The 16317-nt window shown below is 49.5% G+C and overlaps 1 protein-coding gene and 1 pseudogene across 1 annotated transcript in view; one reads left to right on the top strand and one right to left on the bottom strand.

The window, feature by feature from the left end:
• The first annotated feature begins 1514 nt into the window (after positions 1–1514).
• LOC108281311 (heparan sulfate glucosamine 3-O-sulfotransferase 3B1) overlaps positions 1515–16317 on the top strand; it is a 49161-nt gene continuing 34358 nt past the window's right edge. The window contains exon 1 of the mRNA XM_017496854.2: positions 1515–2572. Within this exon, the coding sequence (XP_017352343.1) occupies positions 2019–2572 (554 nt within the window). The 5' untranslated portion in view covers positions 1515–2018. The remainder of the gene's footprint in view (positions 2573–16317) is intronic.
• On the bottom strand, positions 14530–14983 carry LOC108281312 (annotated as a pseudogene).

Here is a 16317-nt window from a genome sequence, read left to right as displayed (position 1 = left end):
GTAAACTCAGGGACACTTGGGAACATTTACTTAGGAAGGGAGAGTGAGAGGGGTCGGTTGCTGGCGGCTGGTCCTGGACCGCGTGGTCTAGGGACCAGGGCTCAGGTCGGTTCTGCTGCGCCCGCCTTCGCGGTCAGTGAAGTATAGCGCGGGCGGCGGCTCCCAGTGAGTCACTTGGTGGGTGACAGCCCCGGGGGTCGCTCTGGAGTCGGAAGGAATGTTCTGTCCCCGGAACTGCTTGCAGCCGGGAGTTGAAGGCCCTCTGGCCCCGCAGAGGCTGGATTGCAGGCATCGAAAACTTCCTGAACACGACCAGTAAGAACTTGATCCCAAGCTTCCGAACTCCAAACGCCTGGGCAAGAATTCAGCAAAGTGCCGCACGGTTCACTCGCACTTCCCCCAGCTGTTTCTTGGAAGACAGGCTTACCCGCCCCAGTCCCGGGTGGGTCATTTTGCCAAAGAAAATGCGGTTGGGGTGCCTTCGAGTAGACTTTCACTATTAAATAACTGCACTTCAGTGATGGATTTGTTCCAAATTGATGTTTGACTTAAAAAAAAAGGGGGGGTAGCGAATGGCAACACGAAATAATCAATGTCACAAGTCAGCAAATCAAACTGTCTCCTAAATTAAGGCAAATGTTGGCTTTATATCTATTCAGGGAAAAGGGGAAGATGGAAAATTTTCTCAAACCTAACGTCTCTAGCAAACTCAAATCGGATAAAACTTCCTACACGTGACTCCCACGCACACTTTTCGACCAGGAAACTTTTGTTTACTAGACTCGCTCTTCCTGTTAATTTCTCCAGTCTCTCCTTTCCCTTCCCCAACTTATTTTCGGCAGTTTGGAAGGCTGGAGATTTTTCTTAAGGACACTTTACACTGATCCCAGTTAACCGGCAGACCAAGGGAGAGCAACACCTGGCAAAGAATAAGAAAGACACACACACACACACACACGCGCGCGCGCGCGCACACGAGTTGACAGCGATTTGTACTTAAACTTCTGTGCCCATGCCTGCCCCAGACAGGCCTCCGAATGAGTCCCCGGCGTGGGTTAGGCGGGTTCGAGTGCCTCGTGCATCTCTGTCCCTGCTCTCCCCTCTCCAACTGCCTCCCTACACCTCAACACGTAAGTATTACGAAACCTCCTGTGAAACATCTGGATGGATACTCGCGTCCCAACATCTGGGCAAATAGAGCCAAGGTTGGCTCCTAGAGAGAGAGTGCGGAAATGCGTGCGGGTGCGGCGACGCACCACTCTATAGGGTAGGACCTCTCCCAGCGCTCGGTCACTGCAGCATTCTTCGCATCATCTGCTCCTGTCACCAGCCCCTAACTCCGCCCCCCTGGGCCCGCCCCTTGTTCCGCAGCCAATGGCAATCCCCGACTGCCTGTCACCGCCCAGAAGCCTTTCCACACCCCCACGTCCCGGAAGCGGGTTGGCTGCTGAGCGCTCGGCGCATCGCCCGTATTTGCATGGTGTTCGGGGTTTCTGGTAGGTAGAGCAGCCCGTCACTCTGGAAGGCCAGGACCGCCCACTCTACCGCTGTCCCCAGCTCTCTTCCTGCACAGTTCGCCTCCGCAGCCTCTGCGGGGAAGTGCCGGGGCTGCTCTCGAGGCTCAGTTCTTAGGACTGCGAGGAGGCAGCCCCGGCGTGCGGCAGTGCGCACCGTCTAAAGTGGCCAGGGCGCGGGAGTGCAACGTCCTCCTGGCTCCGAGCGCGTCGTCGCGCCCCAGGAGCAGAACCTCGGCGAGCAGTTACCGCCGTCCAGACTTTCAGTTCCAGTTGCAGCTCCTGCCGGGCAACATGTCAAGAGCCGCTGCCGCTACAGCTGCCGCCGCCACCTGGGGAAGAGCAGCAGCAGCAGCAGCAGCAGCGGCGGCCGCGGGCACGCGGGGGCTATAAAACGAGCCGTCCGGGCTTCCAGCGGGCCGGGAAACCCTCTCTGCGCTCACTGCCCGGCGGGACCCACGCCATGTGCTGAGCCATGCCCCTGGCCGCGCCCGCGGGCAGCGTATGGGGCAGCGCCTGAGTGGCGGCAGATCTTGCCTCGATGTCGCCGGCCGGCTCATACTGCAGCCGCCGCCGCCCCCGCCGCCGGTGAGGAGGAAGCTTGCGCTGCTCTTCGCCATGCTCTGCGTTTGGCTCTATATGTTCCTGTACTCGTGCGCCGGCTCCTGCGCCGCCGCGCCGGGGCTGCTACTGCTGGGCTCGGGGTCCCGCGCCTCACACCCCTCGCCAGTCCTGGCCACGGCTCCAGACGGGACGCCCCCCAGGCTGCAGTTCCGGGTACCGCCAGCCACTCCACTGGCTGCGGGCAAGGAGATGGCCGAGGGCGCTGCGAGCCCGGAGGAGCGCAGTCCCGCGGCACCGGACTCTCCAAGCCCCATCTCCAGCTTTTTCAGTGGGTCTGGGAGCAAACAGCTGCCGCAGGCCATCATCATCGGCGTGAAGAAGGGCGGCACGCGGGCGCTGCTGGAGTTCCTGCGCGTGCACCCCGACGTGCGCGCCGTGGGCGCCGAGCCCCACTTCTTCGATCGCAGCTACGACAAGGGCCTCGCTTGGTATCGGTGAGTTTCCCCGCCAGGGGCAGGGGTTTCAGAGTGGATTCCGACCCTGAGCTAAGGGAAACCAGGAGAACGACAGGGAAATGGCAGGGTTACAGCTTCGGACCACCGGGGGTGGGGCAGGGAAACCACTGCGGATTACGGGCCGGTGGCGCCGCGCATCCTGTCCGGGTGCGATGCTGGTGCCCCCCGCTCGGTTCTCGCCACAACCCACAGAAAGTTCTAGCGGAGCGCTGGCAGCTCAGTGGTCTGTGGTGCCCTTGAATTAATCAGGCGCCCTCGCCGCAAAGAAGAGGGGCAGCGACCGAGACCGCGCTTGGCACAGCGAGCCACCCTCATGGCGGTACCGAGGCTAATAGTATTTTATGACTCAGTTTTAACTTTTCCTCGTGGAGCCGGAGACGCTGGGAATGTTCTGCGCCCCTCTGGTCGGTCTCCGCCGTCAGCCAACTTCTAGAGTAGCTTCTGCTTCCCAGATGGGGAGAGGGGGTGGGGACGACGGCGTCCCGCCCAGGCCGCTGAGTCTGTTAACTTTTTGTTACAGTCCGCTTGCTTACCGGAACCCCAAGGGGTTCAGACCCGCTTAGGTCGCGAGCCGCCTGGGCTCAGGAGGGTGAGCTGGGCGGGTGGCCTGGCGCCTCCGCCTGGCGGGCGGCGCGCGGAGCATGGAGCTGTGCTGGTCCCTGTCGGGCAAAGGCGCGCACTGCAACCGGCAGGAGCAGCGCGCGGCTTTGAAGGCGTCCGGGCCCCCGGGCACCGCCGCCCGTTTCCGCCTCCCTAGCCTCGGTGCTGGGATAGCGAAAGCAAGGACGCGTGTCTCCGCGGGGCTTTTACACGTCCGGGGCAAAGAATATTAGGGGGCCCATTGATTGAGAAATGAGGGTTGCTTCGAGGTCGCGGTCTCCGGAAATTCTGTTTTCGAGTCGGGTTGCGGGTCATGTTCCAAAGGGACAGCGGCCCCGGGGTCATAATCACGACCCCTGCCCACTGCTTTCCGCAGCTGCTGGTCTTTGGGGATAAACTGTTGGGTTGCCTGGGCTTCGGGTAAGGCGCGAGTGGACAGGAGGTCTAGACTTTGGCCTCGGATAACTGTCTCCGACTAGGGGCCCAGGTACCGGCCCCCGCCTTTTCGTTGGGGTCTACACCCGCAACCCCAGCCAGCACGACGTTCAGGCACCCCTCCAGGCCCAATTAGCTTCACAGCAGAGGCTCGAGACTTGGGAAAACAAAAGAGGAGAAGAGAACTGAACGCCCCCTCCCTGTCCCCACCCCACTATCGGGACCTGGGTGGGATGGAGAATAAAAGTGGGCTGACCTCGCGGATTAAAACCGCTCTTTTCCCAGCCTTGTCCTACTCGGTCCCCCTTTGTCCTTAATGTTTCATATTATTGTCAGGAGTTGCCTAAGTCTCGAGGTTTAACCAGCCGTGACAGTCACCCTTCCCACCGCTCCCGGGCTGTAACGCATTCTCGGAACACTGGTGGATAAGAATGCAGGCTCTGGAGTCCGACGCCTGGATTCATGTCCTGGTTAGTCGCGTGAACCTCGGTGCTCTCATCTGTGCAGTGGGAATAATGCAGATTCTGGGCAGGGATGGGGAGAGTGAATAGGCTGGCAAGGTCAGGTGCCTCGCAGGCAAGTGAGGGCCGCTCGAATTGTTAGCTATTGTCATCGATTGTGTTGTTATTCCCACCACCACTCCCCACCTCCTGGGATAGTGATCCCGAGGCCGGGTGGCAGGCTATAACTAGCGCCCTGGAAAGGTGAACTCGCCAGAACCCGGAGGCAGCCTAGGATTTTCTGAGATCAGACTTGGGGCCGGGTTGGAAGGAACTGGCAAGAAAATGACTGAACCCTTAATGTCAGGCAGTTTTGAAGCACCTGGGGCAAGCTATGGAAATCCCCGTAGGAAAACTCACGCAGTCTTTTAGGAGGCTGCCCTCCTCCTGCCACTTTCCTTTTGATTGACTCAAAAACGCTGAATGAAGAATGAAGTCGCTTGGAAACCCTCGCCACGCGCCTGCAGCGTAGAGCGCAGCCCAGGAGGTTCGGGTGGGGACTTGCGCCCGGGGGCTGCGCGGCTAGTGGCCGCGCACCGCGACTGGACTTGGGAGTGGGGGTAGCGCCAGGGTTTAGCTGGGACGCGGGAGGCGGGAGGTTTTTCGTCCTCAGGAGCCATCTCCCTGAATTGATAAGCGTCACTCCCGGGACCAGGAGGCACAGGGCCCGCGGCGGTGGCCCGGCGGACCCGGCTGTGGGAGACCACTGCAAATGCGGCAACTGGCCCCAAACACTGCGTTCTTGGACTACACCAGCAGTGCCCGGCGCGGCCGCAGGGTTGATGGATATTTTCCGAGGGGGGAAAAATCTTTTAAATACTGTCTGTTTACTTAAAAATTTTTAATTTAGAATAATTGATGGACGTCTGGTCAAAGGTATGGACGTCACAATTATTTTGATGGCGGCCTTTTTAACTTTAAACAGACCACGCCAGGAGGCGACTCCTGACCTAGAACGCTTTACCTAAAATCTGGTGCCCAGAGTGCACCCTTCGCCCTCGCTGGAGTTCCCTCCTCTCTGCCAAGCTTTGCTCCGTGCCAGAGGTGTGCTCCATTGTAACTCCGCTCTGTCCCTGCAGTCAGGCAACCAATGGGAGAAGAGTACAAATAGTAATTAACCAGGGAGAGTTGCAATTCAGAAGCCTGGTACAAGTCCTCAAGAACTAGTGGGGAGACATTTTGAAGACATTAAGGACAAAAACGATGGGTACGGATGGTTGAGTCTAAGGATCAGCATCGTAATCTGTTAGAGAACGAGGTCGTGGCTGTCTCTGTGAGTCGTTAATGGGTTTAATCGGTTGATATACAGTCCTGCTAGTGGCCTAACCAGTAGCTCAGGGCCTGGCGGATTTGCAGTACATCTCGGAATTTGATTGCTCTTCCTTTCACTTGGCAAAAGGAGACACCATTGGCCGGATCCGGAGGGGTCATGGTGAGATGGAACCCACCGAGGTCGTGCTCAGAGCTGCCCTGCCACTGGTCAAAGTGTGGGAGCCTTTCCACTTCCTTAACCCTGCAAAAATCAAACGTGCTAGTACGGACTGTCCATCCACACTGGATCTCCAGTGGGTTTTAGTCTGCCAGGAGGACTCTTCTGGGTTGACTTTTCCAATTCATTTTGCAGCCCTCTTGAATCAGGCCTCCCAAACTTAGCAGGCACCGATGGAGACCCCACAGAGGGGCGTATCAAGCAGGCTGGTGAAACTGGCCGTTTCCTTCTGTTCCTTGGCCCCCATAGTGTTTGAGAAGCGTGGGGCTGTGGTTCAGAACTTCACATGTGCAAAGGTGGAGAAAACACCTGCCCTGTCCATTTAGGATTGGGATGTCGATTTAAACTTTGAATGGTCAAAAATTAAATCTGTAAGTTTTAAAGTTTCTCTTTGTGATTTTACCCCAGTGTTGGTAGACATTTTTAAATTTCAATGTCCTCAGTTTGGTAATGAAGTTAGCCAAATCTCGTGTAATTATTGTGTGTTATACAAAAATATGCCTTAGACTGTACAGTGGGAGAAACTCTCTCTCCCACCTTGGCTCCCCTTTCCATTCTGGGTTATACAAAATCAACTGACAATTTAATGCTGTGGCCAACATTAAACAAAGTATAGTGTGTGTGTGTGTGTGTGTGTGAGAGAGAGAGAGAGAGAGAGAGAGAGAGATAGTAATGGTGGTAGCTAACACTTACCGAATGTGAATGTTTTTCCTATGTGCCAGACACTGTTTCAAGTTTTACAGGATTAGCAAATTTAATCCTCATTACAGTTCTGTGAAGTAGGCACTTTTACAGATGAGGAAACACAGGCACAGAGAGGTTAAGCAATTTGCCCAAGATCTCACCGCTGGGAAGTAGCAAAGCTAATATACCAACCCAGGCAGTCCTGCTCCAGAGATCATTCTGTGCTTCGTTTCCTCGCTTAAGTGATTGAAGCAGGGTGTTTATCATATAGCATGGGTCCCAAACTGAGTTTGCTTTAGAAGAGTTTGACAGCTTTCTGGCATGCCTTTAGTGGTCTCAGTGCACACTGCAGATTTTGTCATTCACTTTAAAAGAATATCAGCCTCAAACAGGCTAATTGCTACATCTAACATTGGTTAATAACTAATGTGAGGATAATCACACCAACTGTGGCAGTTTCATTTTTGTGCAAAGGATGGCTAGAATCAAGGGAGTCACTAAAATGACCAAAAATCCCTCAAGCACCCAGACAGAGAAAACATAGCGAATGTCCCTCTTGAGATTTATTCTCTGCCATTTGCCCTTTTTAAAGCTGGGAGGATGTGGGGTTAAATGATGTGTTCCAGAACTTCTCGGAATTAATTTATTTGTAAAACATAGAGAGCCCCCAAATCAAGTTCATGAATAATTAACTTGTACTAATTAACCAGCAGAAAATTATAGCTAACACTTTCAGCAGATTCCTTTAGAATGAAATTAGAAAGCGCTGTAACTTCAGAAATCTCTCTCTTGCAGGCTAATAGCTGCTAATAGCAATTTTCCCTACATTTTAAATTTAACAAATGCCAAGAAAACAAAATTGCCCCTATTTTTCTAGCCTACTTCAGAAAACCTAAAAAAGACTGTTTCTGTCTTCACTGAGGGAAATTTAAGAAAATATCTGATTGGGGATAATCCATTTTGAAGTAATTGCACTTTCTCAGTCCCAGAGTTTAAACCAAGTATGTAACTCACTTCCAAGATGCTGGGTGAAGATAAAAAAAAAAAAAATCTACATTTGTATGCAACAATTTGAAATACAAACCATCATGTTACAAAGCTGTCAAGATTTATTAGCAAGACAGTGGAGCATGTGTTGAACTCTGTTTTTAATTAGGCACCTAAATTAGACCATAAAATGGTTGATTAATCTTTTACAAGTTGAAGGGAAAATATAACATAAATTAACCTAATCATAAGTGTTTTCCCAGATGCTCAGAGTTAATAAAATAGTCAAAATTTAATAGCAACCCATTTGTTTTAGATAAATATAATGCTGTAATATATAAATTAGATTACACTTGTTATCTTCCAAGTGATACATTATTATTGAACAGGTCTCTAAAAATTAGGTTGCAGTACATGTCTTAAAAAGTATTTATCAAAATAGAAAACTGCAATTCGGAATTACATGTTGGCTAAGCCAGATTATGTTTTTTAATGGAACCTGATAATTGAAAGTTTATAATTTAGCATAGACTAGCATCTGTGAAAGATATTTTTCCAGCTAAAGTTGTGTTGCTTGAAACTTTAAAATGACCTGTCACAGCTTCTGTGTTTCAAGTTTGCTGTTTTGGTCTGAAAAAAAATTTTATTTTCAGCATTTTGAAAAGTCAGTATGTCACATACCCTTAGTCCACATATATATGCTAATTTATCTTTTTGTTGATAATATGTTGTAGGAATAAGGTTTTCTGGTTATATGAAATGACTTTTTGAATCACTAAAATTATTTGTAATTAAAAGCACATCAGGAATTTTTAAAAAGACAAACTCACCAGTTAGCTAGTTTTCTGAATCAGAGAGGTGGTTTATTTAAAGCTTCAGAACTGAAATACGTGACTCAGGCTGCTTGCCGACTGGTTTCTATGTCAGTAGTTTTTTGAATACTTTATATTCTCACTCTATGAACATGGAAATTAAGTTGATTGACAGAAACACAAAATGCCTACTCTAAAGGCAGAGCATAATGAGCATTTCTTTTGCTGTGAATAGAGTTAGTTTCCAAATAGGGCACTACCTCTCTCATTTAACAGTCGATGATTTCAGACAGTAAGAGAAATTTCAATCCTGGGCTGTTGGGATAGTCAGGAATTCCAGCAAAATGAATCCCCCAAGTATGTGGCATATTTTCAAGGGTAATGAAAACAATATGCTGCCTACCTCGAATGAAAACACTTGCCATGACCGAAAAGAAATGAGATACTGATATCTTTGAAAACTAATTGTAAGTAGAGCATGAAACGTTTTATATATTTAAAACATTACCTTTTATATATTTAAAGCATTGCCTTGTTTTATCTCTTTAAAATATTACCTTGTTGGATTTCTCTCAAAGTATGCTAAAATAAAACTAACATCAAATAAAACTGATGTTAGTGCATGCTGATTTTTATTTCTGATTTTTCTTGTCAAGAGATTTGGGGAAAAGTTTAGGATGTGAGAACCAATTACCATCTTAATAAAATGATAATAAATAATTTTTATTGCAGCCAAGAGTCTATATGTTAAAACACTGCTAATGCTAATAAAACCCACCATTAATTTTATTTGTACATAGATAAGAGTGGTATTAATTTCCTTTGTAAGTTCTTTTAAATGTAAATTTCATACACATTTCTGTAACCTGAAAAATATTGAAAATAGCTTGTTACTGGGTCATTCAGAAAATTTACTTCATTCTGTCATAGATGAAACATACTTAAATAGCAAAGTTGTAATGCACAGTTTTTGCCTACCAAAGATCGCTGTTCTCAAAAATTAGTAAGAGCGTCTCTTTGGATTTAGAGCTGGTTAAAGAGGACGGTCTGAGAGTTTATATTTTCCAGACAGAAAAAAAAAGTACACACACCATACATCGTTGGAGTAAGATATTTTTGTTCTACATGTGGCAAATGTGAAAAACTAAGACTGGTTTAATATCGAGTTGACTGTTTTAGCCCAGACTCTCTCGCCAAGGGGTCACTATTTTGACCGCCATTGCCTAGAATGTAAACGATTCCATGTGTGTCCATGAAGCACCTTACACGTAGGATTCAGAATCCCTGTTTTCCCCCAAGTCTTTGCCCCACACTACTTAACGCGGTTATACTTGCTTAGAAACCCATATAATGCTGAAAGATGGTTCTGGGCACTACGAGGTTTGAGAAGCAAATGGAGAGTGGAAAACACATTGGGAAGAGCAGTGAAAATCACAGTATCGATTTAATGAATGGAGCTTGGAGGGCCACCCCCCTTTTTCAGATCTGGGTACGGAAGTGTCCAGCAGGGCCCCAGCGGTCCCAGACGTTGCCACGTGTCCGCTCCTTTCGGCAGCTAGAGGGGCGCTGGCTTGGACAGCCCGTTCTGGAAGGGTGGCGGGGAGCGCTGCCACCGGCAGGGGAAAAGGCTCCGAGCCGCTCGGCCTTGGGCATCAGTCGATGCGGCCCTGGTGTCGCGCGGGATCGCCTCCTCTAGCCTGGGGGCCGCTGAGCCGGAGACAGATGGCGTAGCCTTCCCGTGAGGGGGCAGGGCCGGCGGCTGGGACTGGGGCCGCCTTCCCCGCCCCTCTGCCCTCCGGGTCGTAGGCCGTGGCCACGTGACCAACCCCGCCCTCCGGCCTCACCTGTTGGGTGGGGCCTGGCAGAGTGGCCCGCGCTCGAGGTGGGCGGTGCCGGCGGGACCCGTCTTCGCGCTGATTGGATGGAGGGGCTGCCGAGAGACCAATGGTGTTTCGCCTGTGAGGAGGGCCCCGCCCAGAGAGGCGGGCTGAGCGGGAGAGCCCCGCCCCCGCCGAGGCCGCCCGGGCAGTTCCGCCGCTCAGCTTCGACTCCGTGCTGCTGATTTGGTCCTGGGCTGCCTTCGCTTTCCAAGTCGAGCCTATCAGCTGATGTGTCGTGCCCTCTTCCTTTCGCTCCCCTCTCTTTGTCCGGTCTACACCTTCCTGCACAAATCCTCCTGCCTTCTGGAGCGGAGATGTCTGTTCTCTGAACGTTCGGCTCTCGAGTCCTGCAGGGAGCCCGCCTCGCCTTCCTGCAGCCCCGGCTGTCGGGACAGCGGCCCGAGCGGATTCTTTACAGCCGGAGAGGACACCCCGGCTTTTTCGGGCCTTATTCTGGGTCGGGGAAGCGGGAGGGGTTACTGGCAAGAAAGGAATCCGTTTACAACGAGCACGTTTCTTTTCTCCCTTTTCCCCGCACCCTTTTCTCTTAGGGGAAATAAATGGACAATCCTCTTTCCACCTGCTTCTATAATGGGTACCTGTAAGGCGGTTCCGCAGATTCAGTAGATAACAGAAAATACCTTCATTTCCGTAATGCGGGCCATTAAATGACAGGATAAAGTGGGAAGGACTGGGATAGAAAGGAGAGGAGAAAAAGGAAAAGGCTGGTGACTCTCAAGCCCCCTCCCTGAATCTCACCTGGGCTCAGACCGAGCGCTCCGTCCCCCGCCCCAGCACCTCCCCCGCTGCCCACACACCCCAGGCCTGTCCTCCTAACCCTAAGCCCTGGGCACAGGACCCTGCAGCCGCCCTTGCCCAGAGCAGGGGAAGGAACGCTCCCCTGGGCAGCCTACGAGGCGAGAGGGGTTATCTCCTCGTGGGCACTGACAAACCCACCAACTCAGCCCACAAACGCCCCGGCCTCTGCAGATAGGCTTCCTCCGTGGTGGCGACAAGAACTCTTGTGGATTTGAAAGAGGCAACGTTTTCCTTGCATTTCTAAAGGCCAGTGTAGATGAATGACCCGTATGAAAAGGGCAAGGCAGGAAGTGCACAGAAGACGTCGCACATTGCTGCATGAGGTACTGAAGAAATACAAGATTTCTTTCTCACTTCCATTAAAGCACAATCTCCCTGGGGAGAGACACACAGAGCACAATTCGAGACCAGTAATTCTCTTCCAGATCCTCCTGGTGCCTTTTCCTAGCTGAGCAGCCTCCTGCCGGCCTGGCCTTGTGCACCGGCAACTCTCCAGGCTGGGTTCAGCCCTTCCTCTTGATGTGTTGTTGGGCTTGTCCCTGGTGCCCTCTCCTCTGATTGTTCCAGTCTGTCTCCAGGCACTTAGCATATGCTAGTGCTGCCATTTGACGCAGGTACACAGAGTAAACATCCTGTTCCCACTGAAGATCCCCAAGTGGGTGGGTGGATGGATATGGGAAGAGACGGGGTAAAGAGAGAGAGTAAGGCAGTGAAGTGATCATTACCTTATCATTCATTTAAAATACTTATTAATGGAGGAAGCCAAAGGTGACCATTTAAAATCCTTTTCTATAGTCAATGAATAATACATTCATGTAAATTATGTTTACTTTTTCATTCATCTAACAAAAATTTATTGAGCACTTTTTAAATTTTTTTTAAGACAGGGTCTTGTTCTGTCGCCTAGGCTGGAGTGCAGTGGCACAACCTCTACCTCCCCGGCTCAAGCAATCCTCCCACTTCACTCTCCCATGTAGCAGGGACTACAGGTGCACACCACCACACCCGGCTAATTTGTTTTTGTTTTTGTTTTTGTTTTTGTTTCTGAGACGGAGTTTCACTCTTGTTACTCAGGCTGGAGCACAATGGCGCGATCTTGGCTCACCACAACCTCCGCCTCCTGGGTTCAAGCGATTCTCCTGCCTCAGCCTGCCGAGTAGCTGGGATTACAGGCATGCGCCACCTCATCCAGGGAATTTTGTATTTTTAGTAGCGATGGGGTTTCTCCATGTTGGTTAGGCTGAATTAGAACTCCCGATCTCAGGTGATTTGCCAGATTCAGCCTCCTAAAGTGCTGGGATTACAAGCGTGAGCCACCATGCCTGGCCCACACCCGGTTAATTAAAAAAAAAAAAAAATTGTAGAGATGAGATCTCACTGTGTTGCACAGGCTGGTCTCAAACTCCTGGGCTCAAGCAGTTTGCCCTCCTCAACCTCCCAAAGTGCTGGAATTACAGGTGTGAGCCACCAAGCTAGGCCCAGACCTTATTTTTAGAGCAGTTTTAGGTTCAAGGCAAAATTTAATAAAGTATACAAATTTCGCAAATACCCATCACTCTTACATATGCACAGCCTCCCACTATTAACATCCTCTACTAGACTGGTACATTTGTTACAATTGATGAACCTGCATTGATTGACACATCATCACTCAGGATCTGTAATTTACATTAAGGCTCACTATCAGTGTTGCGCATTCTCTGGGTTTGGACAAATGTGTAATGACCTATATCCCACATTGTAGTAGCATTCGAGGTAGTTTTACTGCCTCAAAAATCCCATCGGAGCATTTGCTCTTATCTGGTGCTCTTATCAAGTATAAACAGCACTTCAAGCACTGAGGAAGTACAGGAGCCATGAACTTGTCCCTGAGTAACCTGTCTTAGTTGGTAGACTGAAATCTAGGGGCTTGAGGAGATCTGCAGACAATTTAAGCCTGATTTTTTATTTTAATTTTTGAAATCGTTTGTCCTACTAAATCACTGGTAAATCTAAAAACCATTTTAGGAGGAAGCCAAAGCATGAGATAAGATAGTACAAATTGCAAAATGCGATTTTGCATTTTACATTTCTAGGAGCTTTCCAAAGAGAGCTAAGGAGATAAGAAGGGGGTCAGAAAGTCAGTGACTGTGTAATAAAAAAGGGAAAAATATGACTTAGCCTCAGCAAGCCTCATCCGAGGGCTTGCTGTGTGCAGGCAAGTGGGCCAGGCGCTTACTTAATCTTAACAGCAATGCTTCCTGTGTGATTTCCCTTACTTTCCAAGGGAGGAAATGGAAACTCACAGAGATTGCCTAAGGTCATACAGCTGTATCTGTAGGTGGCTCTACCTCCTGGACCTAAGAAGAAGAGAGTGCCTCCCTGAGGGCCCTTCAAACTCCACAACTCCAGGCTGTCTGCCTGGCTGAAATTCAATGCCATGCTCCTCTGGACCAGTTTAAGCCATCGCTCCTGTTGTTTCTTTCCTCTTGACTTTTCCACTTAAAAGCATTTCCGAGATTTGATTTTTTCATCCCTTTTTCTGTCTCTATTCTCGTTTACCCCCCATACTCGTTCCTGGCCTGTCTGTTGCTCTGATGTCCATGTTGATGGTGGCAGTCTTCAACCACGCCATCCATGTACCACACCAGCACTTTCCTGCCATCCCTGTAGCCCTTGCCCCAACATCTGTGCATTTGACTCCCCATCTCTGACTGAGGTCTCCTCCCATCCCCTCATCTACCAACTCATCCCTTCTCTCCCATCTGCCCCACAACTATGCCACTCAGATTCTCAGCTCTTGGGATCACACTGACACCTCCTACACCTTACACTCTGTGGCTCATTTCATCTGAGCTGCATCGTCCAACACCGTGAACAACCTGCCCCCACCCCTCGTGGAAACACTAGGTTTTGGACTGTCCCCAGCAGGTGTGCATGAAAATGTGTTATATAAAGACACCTGGCCCACCCTGACTTTATGCATTCCACGGAGAACTTGGCCCTTACTTACTCTGCAGCTGCTGGCCCTGCTAGTCACCACCCCTTTCCTGTGACAAGAACGCTGTGTGCATTGCTTCTCTGCAGGACATACTCTTCCTTGAAGCTCCAGTTAATTGAACTCTCCCTACACACAAGGAGAAACCTCAGAGAGATGGCAGCATGTATGTGAACACCACTCTTAACCACTTCTAGACATGGCTTTATTTTTACACCTTCACCAAGACTTCCCTCCATCATTTCTGATTTTTTTGAGATGGAGTTCTGCTCTTGTTGCCCAGGCTAAAATGTGATGGCACGATCTCGACTCCTGCAACCTCCGCCTCCCAGGTTCAAGCGATTCTCCTGCCTCAGCCTCCCAAGGCATGCACCACCACACCTGACTAATTTTGTAATTTTAGTAGACATGGTTTCTCCATGTTGGTCAGGCTGGTCTCGAACTCCTGACGTCAGATGATCCACCTAACTTGGCCTCCCAAAGTGCCAGGATTAAGACGTGAGCCACCACACCTGGCCCCCTCCATCATTTCTAAGGGGTGCTGAATTATCTCTTTCCAGTATTATTTCAAAGAAATTTCAGGCATTATATTGTTTATAAATCTGTAGGGTTTGAGTTTTTATTTAAATTTGTTACATACTTATAGAAAAGTGTACAAATCAGAAGTGCAGAGTCTGATGACTTTTTTTTTTAAACTGTAACTCTGAGGCATTTTATTATAAAAAGTTAGTACTCATATACATAAACTAATATGTACTTAAAATTCATGATACATTTACTTCATTTTTTAGCTTGACCTTCTAGTAGATCTTTAGCTTCATTGATTTTGGCTGCTATATAAGGAGATCCTCCTTTGTCAGGATGATTTAAAAGCATAATTCATCGATGAGCATCTCTTATTTTTCCTTTATTGGCAGTAGGGCTTACACCTAGTATTAATGCTGCTTCCCGTTTTGTCATTTTGGGTTCAAACCCACCTCTGTAATAGCCACCACTGAAGGCAGATTTTGGTAGACTTTGAAAAACTTGTTTTACTTGAGGCTCCATATGCTTCATGGCTTGCAAAACATAACGGCCTGCAAATCCTGCAGCTGCAATGGTCAGTCCAACTGCTACCATTGTACTGGCCATGGCTGCTGCGGCTGGCTTCCCTCGCTTCCACCGGGAGCCCGGCTCATACCAGCGCAGAGACCGCGGCGGACGCCCGCACGCCCCGAGCAGAGCGACGCACCTGCGACCACAGGCACTAACCGCTGAACACCGGCGCTGCCTGTCTGATGACTTTTCACAAAGCAAACATACACATATGTCGTTGGTAACAAGCACCAGGATCAAGAAGTGGCAGTTCAAGAACCCCCAAAGCTACCTTTGGTTACTGGCCGGGTCCCAAGGACAACCACTGTCTCACCTTCTATCACTGCAGGTAGTTTTGCCTGCTGTTGAACTTAATATAAATGAAGCCAAGAGTAAATATTCACGGGGTTTTAAAACATGCAAATTTAGCCGGGTGCGGTGGCTGACACCTGTAATTCCAGCACTTTGGGAAGCCGAGGAGGGTGGATCACCTGAGGTCAGGAGTTCAAGACCAGCCTGACCAACATGGAGAAACCCTGTCTCTACTAAAGATACAAAATTAACTGGGCGTGTTGGCGCATGCCTGTGGTCCCAGCTGCTCGGGAGACTGAAGCAGGGGAATCGCTTGGACCTAGGAGCCAGAGATTGCAGTGAGCTGAGATTATGCCATTGCACTCCAGCCTGGGCAGCAAGAGCAAAATTGCGTCTCAAAAAAAAAAAAAAAAAAAAGCAAATTTATTGGCTATGTTGGCAGGTTGGGAGGTTTCACATACAAATCCAGATTTTCTGGTACTTTTATAAAGGATCTGATTGGATTGTGCCATGCCTGCCTTTCTCAAGGCAAAAACTGGCTGGACGTGGTGAGCTCCTAGGCCTGTGGATGGGTCATCTTCTCTCCTTCCCACGTTCCACCCTCCCTGGTCCTTCCTGTCTCCCACGTGGCCTGCTTCTCTCCTTTGTTATCAGAGCGGGGAGCTGCAAACGGTTTTCCCATTATTTTCAGGTATGCACATTTCAGGATTAAATTTCCTCAATCTGGTTCATCATGAGCATTCTTGTTAGAGTTGGGCAGGAGCTTTTATCTATTTGACTTTTTCATTTTATACCCTTGTAGGGATCCCAGATGAGTCTGTGTGCAGGTCTGCTTAGCTGGCTGCCAATTAAAATCAGAATCGCTGTGATGAAATCATTTTCAGTGACATGCTTCTCCTATTTTTTACTTTTTTAGTTCCCTGTCTTTTCTTTTATCAGGTTTCCCAGTTGGCAAATCTTAGGGTTAGCCTTTTGCTGTGGATACTTTGTGATGTGACCTACTCAAGTCACTCTGTCATTTGTGTCAGCAGAATACCCAATGTATACCATAGAAATTGGACCCAGCAGTGTCTCCTAAACCAGTGCCCAGCCAACTCTGCTATAGGACCACGTTTTTCCAAATGACTGTGGCTCAATATGTTGTCCTACTGCATG

Source organism: Cebus imitator, unplaced genomic scaffold (assembly GCF_001604975.1).
Source record: "Cebus imitator isolate Cc_AM_T3 unplaced genomic scaffold, Cebus_imitator-1.0 Scaffold223, whole genome shotgun sequence".
NCBI lineage: Eukaryota > Metazoa > Chordata > Mammalia > Primates > Cebidae > Cebus > Cebus imitator.
This window is presented reverse-complemented; position numbering and strand designations above follow the sequence as displayed.